General features: G+C 43.6%; 1 protein-coding gene across 3 annotated transcripts in view; it reads right to left on the bottom strand.

The window, feature by feature from the left end:
* Window positions 1-223: 223 nt before the first annotated feature.
* RNF208 (ring finger protein 208) overlaps window positions 224-21,099 on the bottom strand; it is a 115,729-nt gene continuing 94,853 nt past the window's right edge. The window contains exons 1-2 of one of the 3 annotated variants that reach the window (XM_073637826.1): window positions 20,128-20,393; window positions 224-2,746 (exon numbers count right to left, since the gene is read on the bottom strand). In XM_073637826.1, coding sequence (XP_073493927.1) covers window positions 1,307-2,104 — 798 coding nt within the window. In that variant the 5' untranslated portion in view covers window positions 2,105-2,746; window positions 20,128-20,393 and the 3' untranslated portion in view covers window positions 224-1,306. Of the gene's footprint in view, window positions 2,747-19,784; window positions 19,922-20,127; window positions 20,394-21,099 lie in introns of those variants that run through there. The other 2 variants (XM_073637827.1, XM_073637828.1) reach the window with 2 other exon arrangements.

Genomic DNA, 21,099 nt, shown 5'->3' with positions numbered 1-21,099 from the left:
AGGTTTTAGATAAATTCAACATGTGATTACTTTATGTAAGCCTAATTTATATTACTTCCTGTATTTCAATGTTTGTATCTTTAAAAGTTGGAAATATTATTCAATAAAAACAAACCATATATATATATTTTTTTTTTTAAAAAGTTGGCTCTGCCCAGAACTCAGAGATAGGGGAACCTCCTATATCACTGAAGATTTGAGTCTTTGCTCACTCAACACCATGTCAGAGGTAAAAGAGTGCACTTTCCCTTTAATTAATGTGCAGACAAAAAAAACATAATAATCAAATCGAAAGTAAGTAAGAGAAGACAGCAGAGCCGAGTGTGTTGTAGCCATTTATGTAATTGATGGTTATTTCAGCTGAAGAGGAAGCTTAGGTCTAGCAACAACCGTCCCCGGTCAGCAAGCTATTGAATAGCAGGGCTCTTTGTAAAAAGATCAATACACAGCCTTCAACATAAACGAGAAGTAGACGTCTCCCACTATGATTCTCTCATCAGGACAAAAGTGTTATAATAATAACCGCCCCCTCCGCCAACAAGATTTTCATTATATCGCACCGCAATATAACGTAGACCTTGCCAGCAGACAAGAGGTTAAACTGATGCAAGAGGGACCTGCAAAGTGGTTAACGCAGTCACAGTATTTTTTTTCTTTTACATTTTTCAATAACACATACAATAATTTAAAATATATAATTTCTGTTTCAGCGACTGAAATAATAATAATAGCTTTGGCAAAACAATTTAGACAAAAGGGAGGCGTCGGATGATGCCCACCCCCCACTGAAGATAGGGGAAGGGTAGATCCAGATCGACCAGCAGCTTTAGCCAACAACCTGTGGCTTTGCCATCCACCATTATGGTCAGAGGTTGAGTTGTGCTTGGTGCTTCGATTATGCGACACGGCTGGTTGTAACAGAGCAGAGTCCACCAATGTGTCCGTTCCTGTACCCGTCCGTCATGCATATTTACATTACCACTTAGAAAAGGTCGATAAGAAAAAGAGAGACACAAAGAGAGAGATCAAGAAGGATCAAGTTCAGGATAGACAAGAAGGTGCTCGAGTAGACAAAACTACAGGGGGATGCAAGAAGTCACCAAGACGGATAGAAGGAAGATGTAAGCGATGGCCAGTCAGTGCAGGTGTCGCCATCGATCACAGTCTATATCGCTGATATCGAACATTGTCTGGATATAGAAATGGCTGAATCTGAGATTCGCTGCCCCGGATCCCTCATCTTCCACCATCTGAGATAATACTGCATAAGTAATACCAGTTCTCCAGGGCAATCCCAGCTGCAAAGCTACATGATGGTACAGGAAGACAGTGGATTGCGGATTTGACAGCTACAAGCTGCACCACAGTACTGGCGAAAGGTCTGGTAGCAACTACGGTCTGCTTCGCTGCTCCATTGTACGGGGTTGGCTGACAGCGCCTCGGTTGGCAGCCTGTTGAGAATGCTGGTGTTCACAGCAAGGGCTGCCAGGCCATAGTCTGTAAACAGCACAGTTTCCCTCTTGCAGGTTGGGCATGAAATGAATTTGTACTTGGGACACGACTCGTACAGAATCTGCAGGCACTCCTCACACACCGAATGGAGACACGATAAGATCCTAGGCCTCTTGTTTGTAAAATTATACATGTGGCCGCAGGTCGGGCATTCCAATGGTTCACATGGGGTGGACGGATGCAGCACATACTGGTTTACAATCACTTCATCGGAAGGGGTTTTACGATGGTAACAGATTTCGGTGCTAGCTTTCCGTTGACCGGGATAGATTTTCTCCCGCCGTGGTGGTGGAGGCGTCCTTGGAAGACCCAAGGTGCTTGGAGTGTTCTCTAGAGTGGGCATCTCCCCGCAGGCCTGGTTGACAATAATTTCAGAGTCTGAGGGCCAGGCACGTTTGGCAACTAAAGGAGGTTCCCTCCTCGACGGAGGACCGTACCGCGGCTGAGAGTTCTGGCATTCCGAGAACTTCTCGGCCTGTATGATCTTCATGGCCTCCATCTTGATTATGACCTGCTGCCCTTTCAGACAAGACATAAGAATTTTTTTCACATTACTGTCCGCAACTTTGTTTTCTCCTAGAGCCCCCTGCATGTGGCTTGAGAAGGTTTCCAATGCTCTCACGTAAAAGAAAAATTAATTAATTTGGCAAAGCCTTAATTTTGGAGTTGTGGTGCAGACTCCCGTCATCTCCTACAAGATAACCCAATCCAGAGGGAGCCTTAACGTAAAGCAGCGTATAATATCCAAGAGCTTTGTCTGCCACAGACCCCAGGAAAATACAATAATTCTCAGCAAGACAGCTGCAGAGTATGCCGAAATTTTACAGGAACACAGTACAATCCGTGCAGACAGGCTGAGGTTTACAATATCTCCACATCAAGGGCATCGTGTACCTTGAGAACAGGTGTTCCACCTTTTTCCTTGTTGTAGCGGGTGCAGGGAGGCTGGAGCAAGGTTGTACAATGTTTTTTTTTTACAAATTCCTTTGTCCTGACTTCTCACTCGCTCCCACTAACAGGTCAGTTGCATTCCAGCAGACTGATGATCACTGTACAAGGCTGGCAGAGGTCAGACATACATCCAAACAGATTGCTTTAATGAGGCCTCGTAAAGAAGGGGAGGAGGAGACTTGGAACGTGGTTGACTTTAGGAGACGAGGGAGTTGGGTTTATGTAAATCAATCATTACCACTGGTTCTGCAGAGTTCTCACGTAATGGACTATCTGGTTTTCCCTGTGTACAAAATAAAGAAAGAGGGGGAGTTAGTAACTTCAATGAAAAAAAATAACAAAGTTTCAAATCAACACTTTTTTGTGATTAATTGAATATATAAATATACAATTGGTATCAATTAGGAAAAAATACAGTGACACCCAAGGCAATGGTGTAAAATCCCCTCCCTATGTATAAGAATATAACTACTCTAAGGACTCGCTCACACCAGCGTAAAACATGGCCGAGTGCTATGCGATAACCAGTGTTATTCTATGGAGCAGCTCAGATCTGTGATTTTTTTTCTCATGCCGATTTGGCATGAGAAGACAATCGCAGCATGCTGAGAGTGCATCCAGTATTCAGATCGCACTTACCCATTCAAGTCTATGGGTGCGTATGAAACATCGGAGTGCACTCAGAAGTCATCCGAGTGCAGTCCGATTACTGCGGACCCACGCAATGGATAAATTAATTTCTCCATCTTCTTTGCACCTGTGCTGCGATCCTCTCAAGCAAGTGCATTGGATCACAGTAAGATAACACTCGGATCAAATTCTGACAGAGTTTGATCTGAGTTTCATTAGCATAATTGGCCCCGATTCTCTTGCACAAGAGAAAATACACTTGTATGACCCCGGCCTAATACTGCCCCCTATGTACAAGAATATAACTACCATAATACTGCTCCTATGTACAAGAATATAACTACCATAATACTGCTCCTATGTACAAGAATATAACTACTATAATACTGCTCCTATGTACAAGAATATAACTACCATAATACTGCTCCTATGTACAAGAATATAACTACTATAATACTGCCCCCAATGTACAAGAATATAACTACTATAATACTGCCCCTATGTACAAGAATATAACTACTATAATACTGCTCCTATGTACAAGAATATAACTACTATAATACTGCCCCCTATGTACAAGAATATAACTACTATAATACTGCCCCTATCTACAAGAATATAACTACTATAATACTGCCCCCTATGTACAAGAATATAACTACTATAATACTGCTCCTATGTACAAGAATATAACTACTATAATACTGCTCCTATGTACAAGAATATAACTACTATAATACTGCCCCCCTATGTACAAGAATATAACTACTATAATACTGCCCCCTATGTACAAGAATATAACTACTATAATACTGCCCCCTATGTACAAGAATATTACTACTATAATACTGCCCCCTATGTACAAGAATATAACTACTATAATACTGCCCCCTATGTACAAGAATATAACTACTATAATACTGCTCCTATGTACAAGAATATAACTACTATAATACTGCTCCTATGTACAAGAATATAACTACTATAATACTGCCCCTATGTACAAGAATATAACTACTATAATACTGCTCCTATGTACAAGAATATAACTACCATAATACTGCTCCTATGTACAAGAATATAACTACCATAATACTGCCTTCTATGTACAAGAATATAACTACTATAATACTGCCCCCTATATACAAGAATATAACTACTATAATACTGCCCCCTATGTACAAGAATATAACTACTATAATACTGCCCCTATGTACAAGAATATAACTACTATAATACTTCTCCCTATGTACAAGAATATAACGACTATAATACTGTCCCCTATGTACAAGAATATAACTACTATAATACTGCTCCTATGTACAAGAATGTAACTACCATAATACTGCTCCTATGTACAGCAATGGCCGAAAGTGTTGGCACCCTTTAAATTGTTCCAGAAAATGAAGTATTTCTCCCAGAAAATTATTGCAATTAAACATGTTTTGCTATACACGTTTATTTCCTTTGTGTTTATTGAGAAGAAAAGGCAAATTAAGGTCCGGACAAAATTGTTGGCACCTTTCCAAAATTGTGGGTAAACAACTTTGTTTCAAGCATGTGATGCTCGTTCAAACTCACCTGTGGCAAGTAACAGGTGTGGGCAATATGAAAATCACACCTGAAACCAGATAAAAAGGGGAGAAGTTGACTAAGTCTTTGCATTGTATGTCTGTGTGTGCCACACTAAGCATGGAGCACAGAAAGAGGAGAAGAGAACTGTCTAAGGACTTGAGATACAAAATTGTTGAACAATATCAACAATCTCAAGGTTACAAACCCATCTCCAGAGATCTTGATGTTCCTTTGTCTACTGTGCGCAACATAATCAAGAATTTTACAATCCATGGCACTGTAGCTAATCTCCCTGGACGTGGATGGCAGAGAAAATTTGATGAAAGGTTGCAAAGCAGGATAGTCCGGATGGTGGATAAGGAGTCCCAATCAAGTTCCAAAGAAATTCAAGCTGTCCTGCAGGCTCATGGTGCATCAGTGTCAGCGCAAACTATCCGTCGACATTTGAATGAAATGAAACGCTATGGCAGGAGACCCAGAAGGACACAGAAATAAAAAGCTAGATTGCACTTTGCCAAAATGTACGTGAGCAAGCCAAACTCCTTCTGGGAAAGCGACTTGTGGACAGATGAGCCCAAGATAGAGCTTTTTGGTTAATCACATCATCCTCCTGTTTACCGAAAACGAAATGAGGTCTACAAAGAAAAGAACACAGAACCTACAGTCAAATATGGTGGAGGTTCAAAGATGATTTGGGGGTGTTTTGGTGACTGGGTTGCTTGAATTTGTGCAAAGCATTATGAAATCTGAAGATTACCAAAGGATTTTGGGTCGCAATGTAGTGCCCAGTGTCAGAAAGCTGGGTTTGCGCCCTAGGAAATGGGTCTCCAGCAAAACAATGACCCCAAACATACTTCAAGAAGTCACTAGAAATGGAAACAAAGTGCTGGAGAGTTCTGATGTGGCAGCAATGAGTCCGGAACTAAATCCCATTGAATACATGTAGAGAGATCTTAAAATTACTGTTGGGAGAAGGAGCCTTCACATATGAGAGACATGGAGCAGTTTGCAAAAGAAGAGTGGCCCAAAATTCTAGCTGAGAGATGTAAGAAGCTTGTTGATGGTTATAGGAAGCAATTGATTGCAGTTATTTATTCCAAAGGGTGAGCAACCAAATATTAAGTTGAGGGTGCCAACAATTTTGTCTGGCTCATTTTTGGGGTTTTGTGTGAAATTATGGCCAATTTGCCTTTTGTGTAATTGCAATAATTTTCTGAGAGAAATACGGTACTTAATTTTCTAGAACAATTTCAAGGGTGTCAACACTTTTGGCCATGACTGTACAAGAATATAACTACTATAATACTGCTCTTACATACAAGAATATTACTACTATAATACTGCCCCCTATGTACAAGAATATAACTACTATAATACTGCCCCCTATGTACAAGAATATAACTACTATAATACTGCCCCCTATGTACAAGAATATAACTACTATAATACTGCTCCCTATGTACAAGAATATAACTACTATAATACTGCCCCCTATGTACAAGAATATAACTACTATAATACTGCCCCCTATGTTATGATAGGCTACAAGCACTAAGGAAAGACAGGAGATCTGTCCCTACAATAGAACTAAGCTAGATCCCTACGATGTAACGGGGAACCTGATCCTGCGATCAGACCCGCTAAAGTCCTCAGCTAGTCTGAACGAAGACCAATAGATGTGAGGGAGGGATCCCTACAAGAACTAGGGACTGGGAGAAAGATGGACACCTCCTAGCAGAAATTGTAGCAGTAAAAAGACAAACACACAACATAGAACATAAAGGTCAAAAGACCTAGCTAAACTGACTGAGAAAGGTTACAAAGCACCTGGCTAACTTAAGAGTAGAAATTACAATGAAGTCCAGCATGGCCAGAAGGGCGGAGCAGGATTAAATAGGCAAAAAGGTCATGTGACCAGCAAAATAGAAAAAAACTAACAGGAGAGTTCTAACAGTACCCCCTCTTCTAAGAGGATCCTCCGGATCCCCTAGGCCCAGGCTTATCAGGAAACCTCTTGTGAAACGCTCTGACAAGTCTGGAAGCAGAAACATCATCCACCCTCACCCATGAGTTATCCTCGGGACCGAAACCCTTCCAAGCGACGAGATGCTGCAAACTCCCCTATGCCGTCTAGAATTAAGGATGCGGGAAATTTCATATTCCCCGTCCTCCACCACCGGAGGAACAGTGGTAGTGGCGTCTCTATCTGATACATCAGCTTTTTTCAATAGAGAAACATGAAACACCGGATTAATCTTCCAGGAGGTAGGAACCTCCAACCTAACAGTAGATTGGTTAACTACCTGAAGGACCTTAAAGGGCCCTACAAACTTGGGACCCAATTTTTTAGAAGGAATCCTCAACCGCAGATTTTTAGAGGACAACCAAACCATGTCACCAACCGTAAACAAAACCTCTTGACGTTTCCTGTCAAAGTACCTCTTAGATTTTTTGTTAGCCTCCTGAAGATTACCACGCACATCCGTCCAAACTCTCTCCAAATCACCGGAAAAACTCTCCTCCTCAGGCACAGCCGATACCAATTTGGAGAATGACCCAAAAGACGGATGTCTCCCAGAACAACAAAAAAAAGGCAAACACCCAGCAGAAGAGGATGTATGGTTGTTAAGAGCAAATTCAGCAAGCGGCAGAAACTCAGACCACCCCTCCTGATTGTCTGCCACAAAACAACGCAAGAACTGCTCAACATCCTGATTCTTCCTTTCTGTCTGGCCATTAGACTCAGGATGATATCCAGATGAAAACGACAAATGAACTCCCAACCTGTCACAAAAGGCACGCCAAAAACGAGCCACGAACTGAGGTCCCCTATCAGAAACAATGTCAGTAGGAACGCCATGGAGTCTGACAATTTCCTTGACAAAGGCCTTAGCGAGTGTCTTAGCGCAGGGCAGTTTGATGAAGGGAACCAAGTGACACATCTTGCTAAAACGGTCCACGACCACCCAGATGACCGTGAAACCCTCAGAGGAGGGAAGGTCAGTAATAAAGTCCATAGCCAGATGTGTCCAAGGTGCACTAGGAACCTCCAGAGGGCAAAGCAACCCCGCAGCAGGAGTATGAGAAGACTTAGATCTAGCACACACAGTACATTGACGCACCCACTTAATGACTTCCTTCTGCCATCCAGGCCACCAAAAACTGCGACCCACAAGTCTCTTGGTCTCAGAAATTCCTGGATGACCTGCCAACCGAGACTCATGACACTCAGCAAACAAATCTCTCCTAAAGGTCCCAGGCACAAACAACCTCCCATGGGGAGTGTTAGATGGGGCATTCTCCTGTGCTTTAAGAATCTCATCTTCCAAAACGGAGTCCAATGCAGCAATCACAACACCTTCTTGTAAAATGCTCTCCTCCTCCTCCTCAGCACCGACCATGGGAGAAAAGCTGCGAGACAACGCATCAGCTATAACATTCTTGGTACCCGGAATGTAAGTAACGGAAAAATTAAACCGCGAAAAAAAAAGTGCCCACCTAGCCTGACGGGCATTCAAGCGCTTGGCAGCATCAAGATAGATCAGATTTTTATGATCAGTGAAAACCTGAGTGGGAAATTCAGCACCTTCCAAGAGATGATGCCAGTGTTCAAATGCGAGTTTAATAGCCAGCAATTCCCGATTACCAATATCGTAATTAAGTTCAGTCTCAGAAAATTTTTTTGAAAAAAAGACACAGGGATGTACTCCATCCTTGTTTTCCTGAGACAACACCGCACCGACCCCCACAGAAGATGCATCAACCTCAACCAAAAACGGCTTAGTCACATCAGGCTGCATAAGGATGGGGGCAGAGCTGAACCTCTCCTTTAGAAACATAAACGCCTCAATGGCCTCAGTAGTCCACTGAACCGCATTAGCACCTTTCCTGGTGAGATCGGTCAGTGGTTTAACAATAATAGAAAATTTTTTAATGAATTTTCTGTAATAATTGGCGAAACCCAAAAACCTCTGTATCGATTTCAAACCAATAGGCCTAGGTCATTCCTGCACAGCTTGAACTTTAACCGGGTCCATCTCAAAGCCCTCGCTGGAGATAATGTAGCCCAAAAAACTAATTCTCTGTACAGCGAACTCACATTTCTCCAGCTTAGCAAAAAGCGAATTGTCAATTAATAACTGTAATACCTCACGTATGCTCCGCCAATGAGACTCCAGATCAGGCGAATAAATCAAAATGTCATCCAAATACACCACCACATTTTTGCCGATCAAAGGTCTAAGGATGTCATTAATAAGATTCTGAAAAAATGCTGGTGCATTGGTAAGACCAAAAGGCATAACCAGATTCTCAAAATGACCCACAGGAGTGTTAAAAGCAGTCTTCCATTCATCACCCTCCTTCATGCGCAACAAATTGTATGCCCCCCGGAGATCAATTTTAGAGAACCACTTGGCCCCCACTAACTGGTTAAACAAATCAGGAATTAATGGCAGTGGGTAGGGATTACGTACAGTAATTTTATTAATCTCGCGAAAGTCCAGACAAGGACGTAAACAGCCGTCCTTTTTTTTAACAAAAAAAAATCCAACAGCCACAGGTGACTTAGAGGGTCTGATATGACCGGCGGCCAAGCTCGTCTGTATGTATTCCTCCAAAGCCTTTCTCTCAGGAATAGTAAGATTAAATAAACGACTTTTAGGAAGAGTCGCTCCAGGGACAAATTCAATGGTACAATCATAGTCTCTATGGGGAGGCAAAATTTGCGACTCCTCCTCAGAAAAAACTTTCCAAAAATCCTGAATAGGTACAGGTAATTCCCCTTTATCCACAGCAGCAATGCGCTCGTTACAACACTTGTCATAACACTTAGGGCTCCAGGACTTAATTTCATTAGTAGACCAATCCAGTACAGGATTGTGCAATTTTAACCAGGGTAACCCCAAAATTACTGGAGAAGGCAAATTATTTAATACTACCAAATCAAAATTTTCTTGGTGAATACCATTAATAGTGAGGGGAAATTCATAAACCCTGTGAGTAACACATTTCAAGGGAGAGCCATCGACAGAAACCACGGCAATAGGGGATGACAAAGGTTTGGGTTTTAATTTAAGTTTTTCCAAGAATCCCCCATCAATCACATTCAGAGTAGAACCACAATCCACAAATACCCGAAATTCAATTAATTCTTCCTGAGCAGCAGTAGTAGCAGAAAGAAATACCCCCTTAGTGTTTAAACAGGCTATACGGGCGTAACTGACCTTTTTTTTTTTCTTTGTTCATACGAAGCGCACAGTTCTTAATGAAATGGTCAGATTTTCCACAATAAAAGCACAAACCTTCATAAAACCTGCGGTCTTTTTCCTGAGAGCGGGGTGACATCGCCCCAATCTCCATCGGCTCTCCAATGTCAGTACAGACCCTCTCAAGACTAGGAGCTGACATGGCAAAGGATTTACTCTCATTAACCCTTGCACGCAGTCTCCTGTCCACCCGTATAACTAATTGCATTGCCTCCTGCAAGTTTACAGGTGTAGGATAAGCAATAAGCAGATCCTTAACCCTTTCACCTAGCCCAGCAAGAAACAAGCTTTTCAGAGCTGAATCGTTCCACCCCACCTGAGCAGACCACCGACGGAAGTGAGTACAATAATTTTCCACATTACCTGATCCCTGTCTCAAAAGTCTCAATTCCGTCTCAGCTGATGATACACGATCAGGATCATCATACAACAACCCCAATGCAGAAAAAAAACTATCCACTGATCTAAAGCACGGATCACTAGGTTGGAGAGAAAAGGCCCATCCCTGAGGTTCTTTGCGCAAAAGTGACATTATGAACCCTATGCGCTGTGATTCATCACCAGAGGATCTGGGTCTCAAACGAAAATACAATAAACAAGCATTTTTAAAGGAAAAAAAATCTTGTTGTTCACCAAAAAATAAATCAGGCAATCGTACCTTTGGTTCCACAAAATGCGCTCCAGAACAGCTACTCACATGTTGTTGGAGCTCGGCCACCTCCAGAGAGAGTCCCTGCAGGCATTGAGCCAAATCCTGAACCGACACCATGATGGAAACTGGAGGTCTTTCCTTAGAGATATTTTTGGGCTGGACTTACTGTTACGACAGGCTACAAGCACTAAGGAAAGACAGGAGATCTGTCCCTACAAAAGAACTAAGCTAGATCCCTACGATGTAACGGGGAACCTGATCCTGCGATCAGACCCGCTAAAGTCCTCAGCTAGTCTGAACGAAGACCTATAGATGTGAGGAAGGGATCCCTACAAGAACTAGGGACTGGGATAAAGTTGGACACCTCCTAGCAGAAATTGTAGCAGTAAAAGACAAACACACAACATAGAACATAAAGGTCAAAAGACCTAGCTAAACTGACTGAGAAAGGTTACAAAGCACCTGACTAGCTTAAGAGTAGAAATTACAATGAAGTCCAGCAAGGCCAGAAGGACGGAGCAGGATTAAATAGGCAAAAAAGGTCATGTGACCAGCAAAATAGAAAAAACCTAACAGGAGAGTTCTAACACCCTATATACAAGAATGTAACTACTATAATACTCTCAATCATCATGAATTTTGATTAGCATATGAGAATTTTCTTATGACTGGATATGATGTGACTCAGTGACAATAATACAATGTGATGGGTTGGATATTGTTTATATGAGTAAACACTTTCAAGGAAAACAGTTTTTGTTCCCGTTTCCTTTCACATTAAATCTTGGAGTCATAAAACTATTTTCACTTTTCCCTTTGATTGATGACATTGGAGCAGTGTTATAGTGATGGCGCTGAGGGAATATGGATGGGAGGTGCTCGGACAGAACGGGACGTCCATGTACCGGATCACAATGGGAACGTTCCGAGCTTTCTGGAATGTTGCCGGAAATGTATCTGCCTGCTCCCTGTTCAGGAATAATAGTCACATGACTACAGAGGAAACACATTTGATGGGTTGTTCTCGCCCATATACAATTACTAAGGATCGTTATAGTAACCTAACCCCCTGAATGTTACATGGACACCCACCTGCTGCAGGAAATACAGAGCTGTAAGGAGAGGCAATCCTGAGTCTTTATTAATCTAGTTTCTTACACACACATAGATGTAGTGGAGCCGAGTATATCTTCTGGTAGGACCCATGATAACACATTGTTATCAGTGGATAAAGAGACTTCAATACTTCAACTCGCTGTTATCACATATGACAAATATAGCTACACACGACACATGTCATGGATGTAGCTGCGGACATCTCATATTGCCTCTTAGTGCTTCCAAATTGCCCCCAGAAGAGAGCAAGACGCAATGAGCCCCCATTAGAGACAGCCAGTGCCCCAGTAACACGGCAATCCACAAAAAGCCCCTATAAGAGTAGATGGTGCCCATACTGTGATGAACGAACCACAATCGACTTCCATAAGAGACAGCCAATGCCCCTGTAAGAAATTGGGGGTTTGTCGCTGTGTTTTTCATAAACAAAAATAAACCTACAGGATCCAAAAAAGGAAAAAATCATTGAGAAGTCGCTCTGGTGCCTGGACCATTAACATCCATTATATTGGCCCGGTTACTGGAATGAGGGATGGGAATAACTATTTGCTGGGTGTCACACTGGAACAGTAAAAACAAACGTCAAGCAAAGGTGTTACAATGTGCCGCGACATGGCTACAGTAACATTTGTATAGAGCCATACACTTCCATATACTTCATTGTTTCCGGATATCAGCCATTTCAGGCAGGGGAGGCTGCCTACATTTATATCCATATATTTTATTAAGATCAGTTACTATTATCACTACTTCATGGTTATATTTGAGCAATACCTTTACAATGCATAGGGGTGTTTAGGATTTTACAATCAAAAAAAGAAACGTTTCTAGTAACAAAGCTAGTTCCCAAGTAACACAGGGCAGATGTGTCTGAAAAGTGGTTAATAGTACAGCGCTTCACCTAGCTGGGCTTTCTGGGAGTTGTAGTGCTAAATGGAAGTGAGTAGCTATGCGTATCCTGGGACTTTTAGTGCTGCAGCTCGAGGACAGACTGTGGCCTGTCAGCACATTCCTGCGTTTGCGGTTTTACTATAGTGGAACTGCAGAAACGTACGATGATGTAATACTGAAATGTGTAACATGTAATGGAGAATGGGCAGCGATTATTACCTGCATGTCACCCGTTCTGGTAATTGCCCCCATTAATGCCTTGGGGGGTAAAGCAGAACGCAGCGATCAGCGGCCAGTTGTAGTCACGCAGTTTTACACTCTTTGTGCGCCTTTCGTGGCAGCTCGTGGCCATGAATACAAATTTCCGATATTACAATCCGCCTGTTCCAAGTATTGAAACACATTTCACAGTCTGCCCTGACAACCTCTGCCAGCATGTACATATATATAAATATATATATCACCCCTGACAGCCTGCGTGGTGTATACCCAGACAATACAACAATGGGGGAACAATAGAATACGCGGCTGTAGTAAGAAGCACGGAGGAGCGGCAGGGAGGGGGTGATGGCGCTGAATATTTTCCGTCTTTTACTGGAAATACATTTTCTATCAGCCGTCTGCTCAGACGATGGCTATGCTGTGGACAATGAAGAATTTTTCCTCGGTGACCACATATCACAGGAAGGAACCGTGACTAATCCATCTTGTTTCTCAACACTTAAATTGGTAAAACTCGGCAGCCAATCAGATTTCAGCTCCTGTTTGGTCGTTATTTAAAGGAGTTGTCCATTACTTTCACATTGATGCCCTATCTGTAGGATAGGGCATCAATGTATGATCGACCGGGGTCCCACATGCGGCACCCCCACGATCAGCTGTTATCGTTGACGGCGGCTGGAAGTCCTTACTTGCGGTGCTTGGCCGTCAAGTTGTAGTGGCTGCCGCAGGGTACTGTACATCCGCCTCCCATTCAATTGAATAGGAGGCGGATGTACAGTAACAAGCGCCGGCCACTACAATTTGACGGCCAAACACCGCAGGTAATGACTTGCGGCCTGTGGCCGCCGCCTCCGGCACCGATAACAGCTGTTCGGTGGGAGTGCCACGTGCGGGACCCCGGCCGATCATACATTGATGCCCTATCTTACAGATAGGGTATCAATGTGAAAGTAGTGGACAACTCCTTTAATTCCTATGTATTTTATCAAAATTCAAAAGGTGTTGTCCAGGATAAGAAAAACATGGCTGCTTTTTAAAAAAAAAAAAAAAAACAGCACCGCACCTGTCCTCATGTTGAGTCTGGTATTGCCCCAATCACTTCAGTGGAGATGAGCTACAATACCAGATGCAATCTGTACACACAGGTGGCGTTTTTTGGGGAAGAAGGCAGCCTTCTCTTTCTCATTCTGAACACCCCCTTTAAAAATGTATATTCACATGTGCCCGTCCTGAATAAAGGTGTCGCCCAAAATTATGGAAGCAAAGATGGAAATGGTAACACCAGAAATCTTAAGGACTTATGTGTGTGTACATACAGGTGCATCTCACTAAATTAGAATATCATCCAAAATTAATATATTAGAATATCATCAAAAATTAATTTATTTCAGTTCTTCAATACAAAGTGTGAAACTCATATATTATATAGAGTCATTACAGAGTGATCTATTTCAAGTGTTTATTTCTGTTAATGTTGATGATTATTGCTTACAGCCAATGAAAACACAAAAGTCATTATCTCAGTAAATTAGAATACTTTATAACAACAGCTTGAAAAATGTTTTTAAAATCTGAAATGTTGTCCTACTGAAATGTATGTTCAGTAAATGCCTTCAATACTTGGTCGGGGCTCCTTTTGCATCAATTACTGCATCAATGCGGCAATGTGGCATGGAGGTGATCAGCCTGTGGCCCTGCTGAGGTGTTATGGAAGCCCAGGTGGCTTTGATAGCAGCCTTCAGCTCGTCTGCATTGTTGGGTCTGGGGTCTCTCATCTTCCTCTTGACAATACCCCATAGATTCTCTATAATAGATTCTCTATGGGGTTAAGGTCAGGCGAATTTGCTGCCAATCAAGCACAGTGATACTGTTGTTTGTAAACCAGGTATTGGTACTTTTGGCAGTGTGGACAGGGGCCAAGTCCTGCTGGAGAATGACATTTCCATCTCCAAAAAGCTTGTGGGCAGAGGGAAGCATGAAGTGCTCTAAAATGTCCTGGTAGACGGCTGCGCTAACTTTGGTCTTGATAAAACCCAGTGGACCTACACCAGCAGATGACATGGCTCCCCAAACCATCACTGATTGTGGAAGCTTCACACTAGACCTCCAGCAGCTTGGATTGTGGCCTCTCCACTCTTCCTCCAGACTCCAAGACCTTGATTTCCAAATGAAATGCAAAATTTACTTTCATCTGAAAACAACACCTTGGACCACTGAGCTACAGTCCAGGTCTTTTTCTCCTTGGCCCAGGTAAGACGCTTCTGGCGTTGTCTATTGGTCATGAGTGGCTTGACACAAGGAATGTGACACTTGTAGCCCATGTCCTGGATACGTCTGTGTGTGGTGGCTCTTGAAGCAATGACTCCAGCAGCAGTCCACTCCTTGTGAATCTCCCCCAAACTTTTGAATGGCTTTTTCTTAACAATCCTTTCAAGGCTGCGGTTATCCCGATTACTTGTGCACCTTTTTCTACCACACTTTTTAATCCACTCAACTTTCCATTAATAAAGTATTCTAATTTACTGAGACAATGACTTTTGTGTTTTCATTGGCTGTAAGCCATAATCATCAACATTAACAGAAATAAACACTTGAAATAGATCACTGGGTTTGTAATGACTGTATATAATATATGAGCTTCACTGCTTCACTTTTTGTATTGAAGAACTGAAATAAATTAATCTTTTGATGATATTCTAATTTAGTGAGATGCACCTGTATACACACACACACACACACATATACAGTGGCATGTAAAAATTTGGTCAAAATTACTGTTATTGTGAACAGTTAAGTAAGTTGAAGATGAAATGATCTCTAAAAGGCCAAAAGTTAAAGATGATACATTTCCTTTGTATTTTAGGCAAAAAAAAAATATTGTCATTTTTTACATTTTAAAAATTACAAAAAGGAAAATGCCTGGTGCAAAAGTATGGGCACCCTTGGAGATTTGTGTGCTTCGATAACTTTGACCAAGGTTTCAGACCTTAATTAGCCTGTTAGGGTTATGGCTTGTTCACTATCATTGTTAGGTAAGGCCAGGTGATACAAATTTCTCAGCTTTATAAAAACCCAGCCTCCTCTAACCTTGTGCCAAAAAACAGCAGCAATGGGTTCTTCTAAGCAGCTGCCTAGCACTCTGAAAATGGTGGAGTCCCACAAAGCAGGAGAAGGCTATAAGAAGATAGCAAAGCGTTTTCAAGTTGCCCTTTCCTCTGTTTGAAATGTAATTAAGAAATGGCAGTTACCAGGAAAAGTGGAGGTCAAGATAGGGTCTGGAAGACCAAGCAAAATTTCAGTGAGAGCTGCCCGTAGGATTGCTAGAGAGGCAAATCAGAACCCCCACTTGACTGCAAAAGACCTTCAGAAAGATTTAGCAGACTCTGGAGTTGTGGTACATTGTTCTACTGTTCAGAAACACCTGCACAAATATGGCCTTCATGGAAGACTCATCAGAAGAAAACCTCTCCTGCATCCTCACCATAAAATTCAGAGTCAGAAGTATGCAAAAGAACATCTAAACAAGCCTGATGCATTTTGGAAACAAGTCCTGTGGACCAATGAGGTTGAAATAGAAGTCTTTGGCCACAATGATCAAAAGGTACTGTATGTGGGGAGAAAAAAGGTACAGAATTTCAGGAAAAGAACATCTTGCCGACCGTTAAGCATGGGGGTGGTTCAATCATGCTGTAGGGTTGTGTTGCAGCCAATGGCACAGGGATCGTTTCATGGGTAGAGGGAAGAATGGATTCAATGAGATTTCAACAAATTCTTGATGCAAACATAACACCATCTGTAAAAAGGCTGAAGTTGAAAAGAGGATGGCTTCTACAAATGGATAATTATCCTAAACACGTCAAAATCCGCAATAGACGACCTCAAAAGGTGCAAGCTGAAGGTTTTACATTGGCCCTCACAGTCTCCTGATCTAAACATCATTGAAAATCTGTGGCTAGACCTCAAAATAGCAGAGCATGCATGACGACCCAGGAATCTAACAGAATGGGATGAATTTTCCAAGGAAGTGTTACGGATCCGGGTGGTGGAGCCTCTGAGCTGCGGTGCAAGGAGGAACCAGAGGGGCTTAACTAGGTATCAACTCGGACCGACCAAGGTCGCACGGCGGCTCAATCGACTCCGTGAACCAGGGAAGGACCGAGCAGAGGGACCAGGTGCTACTCTGGACCAGTCCTTGTATGAGAGCAGGTGACTCCCACGGGTCAGAAGGCATGGACTGACCGATACAGCAGATGAGCAAGGCAGGCAGGCTGACGGATGATCCGGGTCGACGGACTGGCAGACAACACGGGTAACTGGCAGGAGCCTCCAGGTAGGCGGGCTGGTAGGCACGGCAGGTAACTGGTACGTTCTCCGGGTAGGCAGGCAAGCCTGGCCCATAGACAGACTGGCGGGTTTGGTCCGTAGGCAGACCGTCGGGCTGGAGAGTGTACTTGGCTGGCGGACTGGACTGGTAGTCAGGCTGGCGGACTGGACTGGTAGTCAGGCTGGCGGACAGGACTGGTAGTCAGGCTGGCGGACTGGACTGGTAGTCAGGCTGGCGGACTGGTAGTCAGGCTGGCGGACTGGACTGGTAGTCAGGCTGGCAGAGTGGACTGGTAATCAAGCTGGCGGACTGGACTGGTAGTCAGGCTGGCAGGCTGGACTGGTAGTCAGACTAGCAGCGGGACCTGAGGGCTGAAGCAGAGTTAGTACACTGAGCTGCAACCTTGCACGGGCACCTCCATTTTGGAGGAGGTGCCTTTTATATGGGAAGTCCTCCGGCCATTGGCCGGGGACTCCTTAGGACGGCGCGCGCGGCCCCTTTAAGAGGGAGGGAGCGTGTGCGCCCTAAGCACAGTACCCGGGAAGCTGCGCGCGCCGGCAGCAGCAGCAGCAGGAGAGCCGGAAGACGCCGGGCCAGGAGCGCGGCGGTAAGGGGGGCGGCGTCTCTGCCTGTCAGGGGGCAGAGACGCCGATGTTACAGGAAGAATGGATGAGAATCCCTCTAACAAGAACTGAAAGACTCTCTTGGCTGGCTACAAAAAGCGTTTACAAGCTGTGATACTTTCAAAAGGGGGAGCTTCTTTACAAATACAAAGGAAATGTGTCATCTGTAACTTTAGGCCCTTTACAGATCATTTCATCTTCAACTTGCTTAACTGTTCATAATAACAGTAATTTTGACCAGGGCTGTCCAAACTTTTACATGTGACTGTCATACATATGTATGTGAGTGTATATATATATATCTATATATATATATAGATATGTATATATATATATATAACATTGCTGCATGTACACAAACCAGTTATCCTGACTCATTGCAACCAACCAGAGTGCAGCTTTCATTTTGGAACCGGCACGGGTAGAATGAAGCTATATTCTGATTGGCCACATTTTCCTATGGGCTTGAAGGCGTACAGTGCTCATTTCAATAAACTTTATTTATAAAATACAAAATGTATAAGAGCAAAATAGAAGTAAATGTCACATTGAGCTTCCCACGTGTTGGCAGCCAGCACATCATATTTCTCCAGATTGTACTATGTCGCACCTCCTGCCGCTCCACAATCTGTGAATAACCTCATTTCTCACAAATTGCAGAATTCAGTAAATAATATTTTTAGGTATCTCTAGCTCTGCCTCACCTCCACCCTTTACAGCCCCATTGCCAGCAACAAAAGCGGAGCTTCCCATAGAAGTAATGGCAGCTCATCACTGACGCTGGACGTAACCATCATACTCGGAGTATGATACTAGATCTGAGTACTGTCTATCCCACATGCGCCCCATCGCCACTATTAGTCTGCCTACTCTGAACCCCTTAGTTCACTGGCATAAACCCGCCATGGTGCCTCCACTGGAGCTGGGGAAACCCCTCTTACCAGGCCTTACGTATGTATCGGGGTCCTGGGTGACCTCTAGACTCTCCATTTATTTCTTACAGACTGTGGCGCCCGTCAGTATATCTCAGATGAGTAGTTTTTGATTGTAATCTCCGATGACAACAGGGACCAAATATGTTTTCACCAAATACAGGACAAGAGGAGACACAGATGGGGAAAGCGATAAAGGAAGACCAATGATGGTGGGGGGCGAGCAAGACTCCATCATCTGGCCATAGATATGGGAAAGTCGTGTGCTGGATGATCATCCAACCGACAACTCTCACTTTCCACTGCCCCATTAATGTCAGCTCCGCTTTGCCATATAGGCCTGTTCTTTCTATGGGAGATAAGCAGCTGCCGGGCAACCTTGTTTTCTAGAGGTCCCATCACCCAAAGCATTCATTGTAGGATCTGCTCACCTTCCGTCTGTGCGATATTAGATTGTAAGCTCTGCAGACCAGATCAGATCCACAGATAAATCTAGAACCATAACTGATAAAATCTTCACTCATCCTTAAAGATACCTCACCACTAAACTCCGCATCAACCAGGGAGAATATAACATTGGGAGCAAGAATCCAAAATGACCCCCCTCGTTCTCCTGGTCCGGGCAAAGGTCCAGTTTATGGTCTGTGGGCCCTTCCATGAATGTAATGAGATTGGTGAAATGCTCCAAACAACAGAGCAGCGTCCATATTGGAGGGATGTCTGGATACGTGCATGCACTTTACAATATGAGGGGCACACACCTCCTTCCCATCCCTGCAATGTAACCCACAGCCCCCTCCTCCAGGAGCAGGTCCTACACCATAAGCATCCAGGGTGGACATGGCCGCTCGCCCCAATGTGCTGTAGGGTTTTGTCAGTGCAGTTCAGGAGGCCACATTCTGCAAAGGTTATCTGAAAGGCAGATTAGATGCACAGTGCTCTGTCACAGCTCCCCCGCCCCCCATCTTCTGCTCGCTCACCTTCTTCTATACAGCTCTAGGCACATAAAATCCCATATAAACCCCTATAGGGTCACCCCTATAAGCATGCCGAAACAAAAAAAGATGTAAAATACCAGATGTCAATCACCTTCACTTGGATGAGGCAAGAGCCATCGGGGGAGAAGAAAGCATTATAGGCTTGTGTAGGATGTCCGCCAGGATCCTTCTCTTATCCTGTAGTAATCCGATTGCAAAAATGGGAAGTTTCCAAAGAGAAACATTGTATTTATATGGGTTGACATGTAATGAAAGCCTCTTAGAGGAGGGGGAGATGATAAATCCAAGATGGGTGGTCATACAGGAGGCTGTAAATGTCATTGCACAAAGAAGACCTCATCCCTGATGCAAGACAGATGCAATGAGGAGACCCTACCCCCATATTAGGTGCAGGATACAGAACCCTCACCCTGTTATACCCAGCAAACACCTACCAGATGCAGGCTCCTTCCTCCTCCTTGGTGCCCTGATCCTCCCTGTCTGCAGTGGGCTCTGCAGTGATGCAGGCTGCTCCTGTTTCTCTCAATCAGTTAGCACAAGCCCAGTGGGTTGCAGTAGCTCAGGGTCCACCCTCTGTACAAGGCAAAGCTGTCAGTACAGAGCCTCCTCCCCAGGCCATACCCCCTTCCCATTCATCTTCTACCTATATGAGCATGCTACAGTATATACAGCTCTCCCTATGCAGCTGCTGGTAATGACCAGGGAGGGGAGGGGGCTGCAGACACTGGGTCTTTATATATGCTCCCCCTTCAGAACAAGCACAGTGCTGTATTACAGTGCACAGGATTAATAGGCTTCATAGATGGGAAAATACATTTACAGATGTAGCAGAGCTGATCTAGTCCATTCTGTAAAGCAGCTCTGTGTAAATGCACATAAAATAATGATCTTGCCATAAAATGGAGCAAAAGACCAATTCAGCTCTGCTACATCTGTAAGAAGCTCAGGCACAGGTGCAGAGTATAGCAGAGTAGAGAGGGGTGGTGTACTGTCCTGGGGAGGCCGGGGGATTCCTGGGACAACTTATCATAGGAAATGACATGAAGTAATGAAATAGTCAATGATTGGAGGAGCTCCTGGCACAGTGGCCGGCACTCACATAATATTACATCTGGAGAATGGGCCCCTCGGCCAACAATGGTCGATACAGAGCCAAAGGTCACCAATCTGCATCATAAATAAATGTAATATAAATGACACTGCGTATATGGTAGAGATACAGATGTGAGGAGGCCGTACGCCGACATCTGGAGGATTCAGAGCATCGACATTTCCTGTTAATCTTACATGCGAGTAGGTGACTATTGCTCATATTATACAGGAAGGGAAGGTTTTGAAATACAAGTTGCAATATATTATCTAGAACGTTTCTCTCTAACAAACAGCACAAAACTGAATACAATCAT

The sequence above is a fragment of the Phyllobates terribilis genome, unplaced genomic scaffold (assembly GCF_046119375.1).
Source record: "Phyllobates terribilis strain yellow unplaced genomic scaffold, ASM4611937v1 Scaffold_7__3_contigs__length_470593459, whole genome shotgun sequence".
NCBI classification, from domain to species: Eukaryota; Metazoa; Chordata; class Amphibia; order Anura; family Dendrobatidae; genus Phyllobates; species Phyllobates terribilis.
This window is presented reverse-complemented; position numbering and strand designations above follow the sequence as displayed.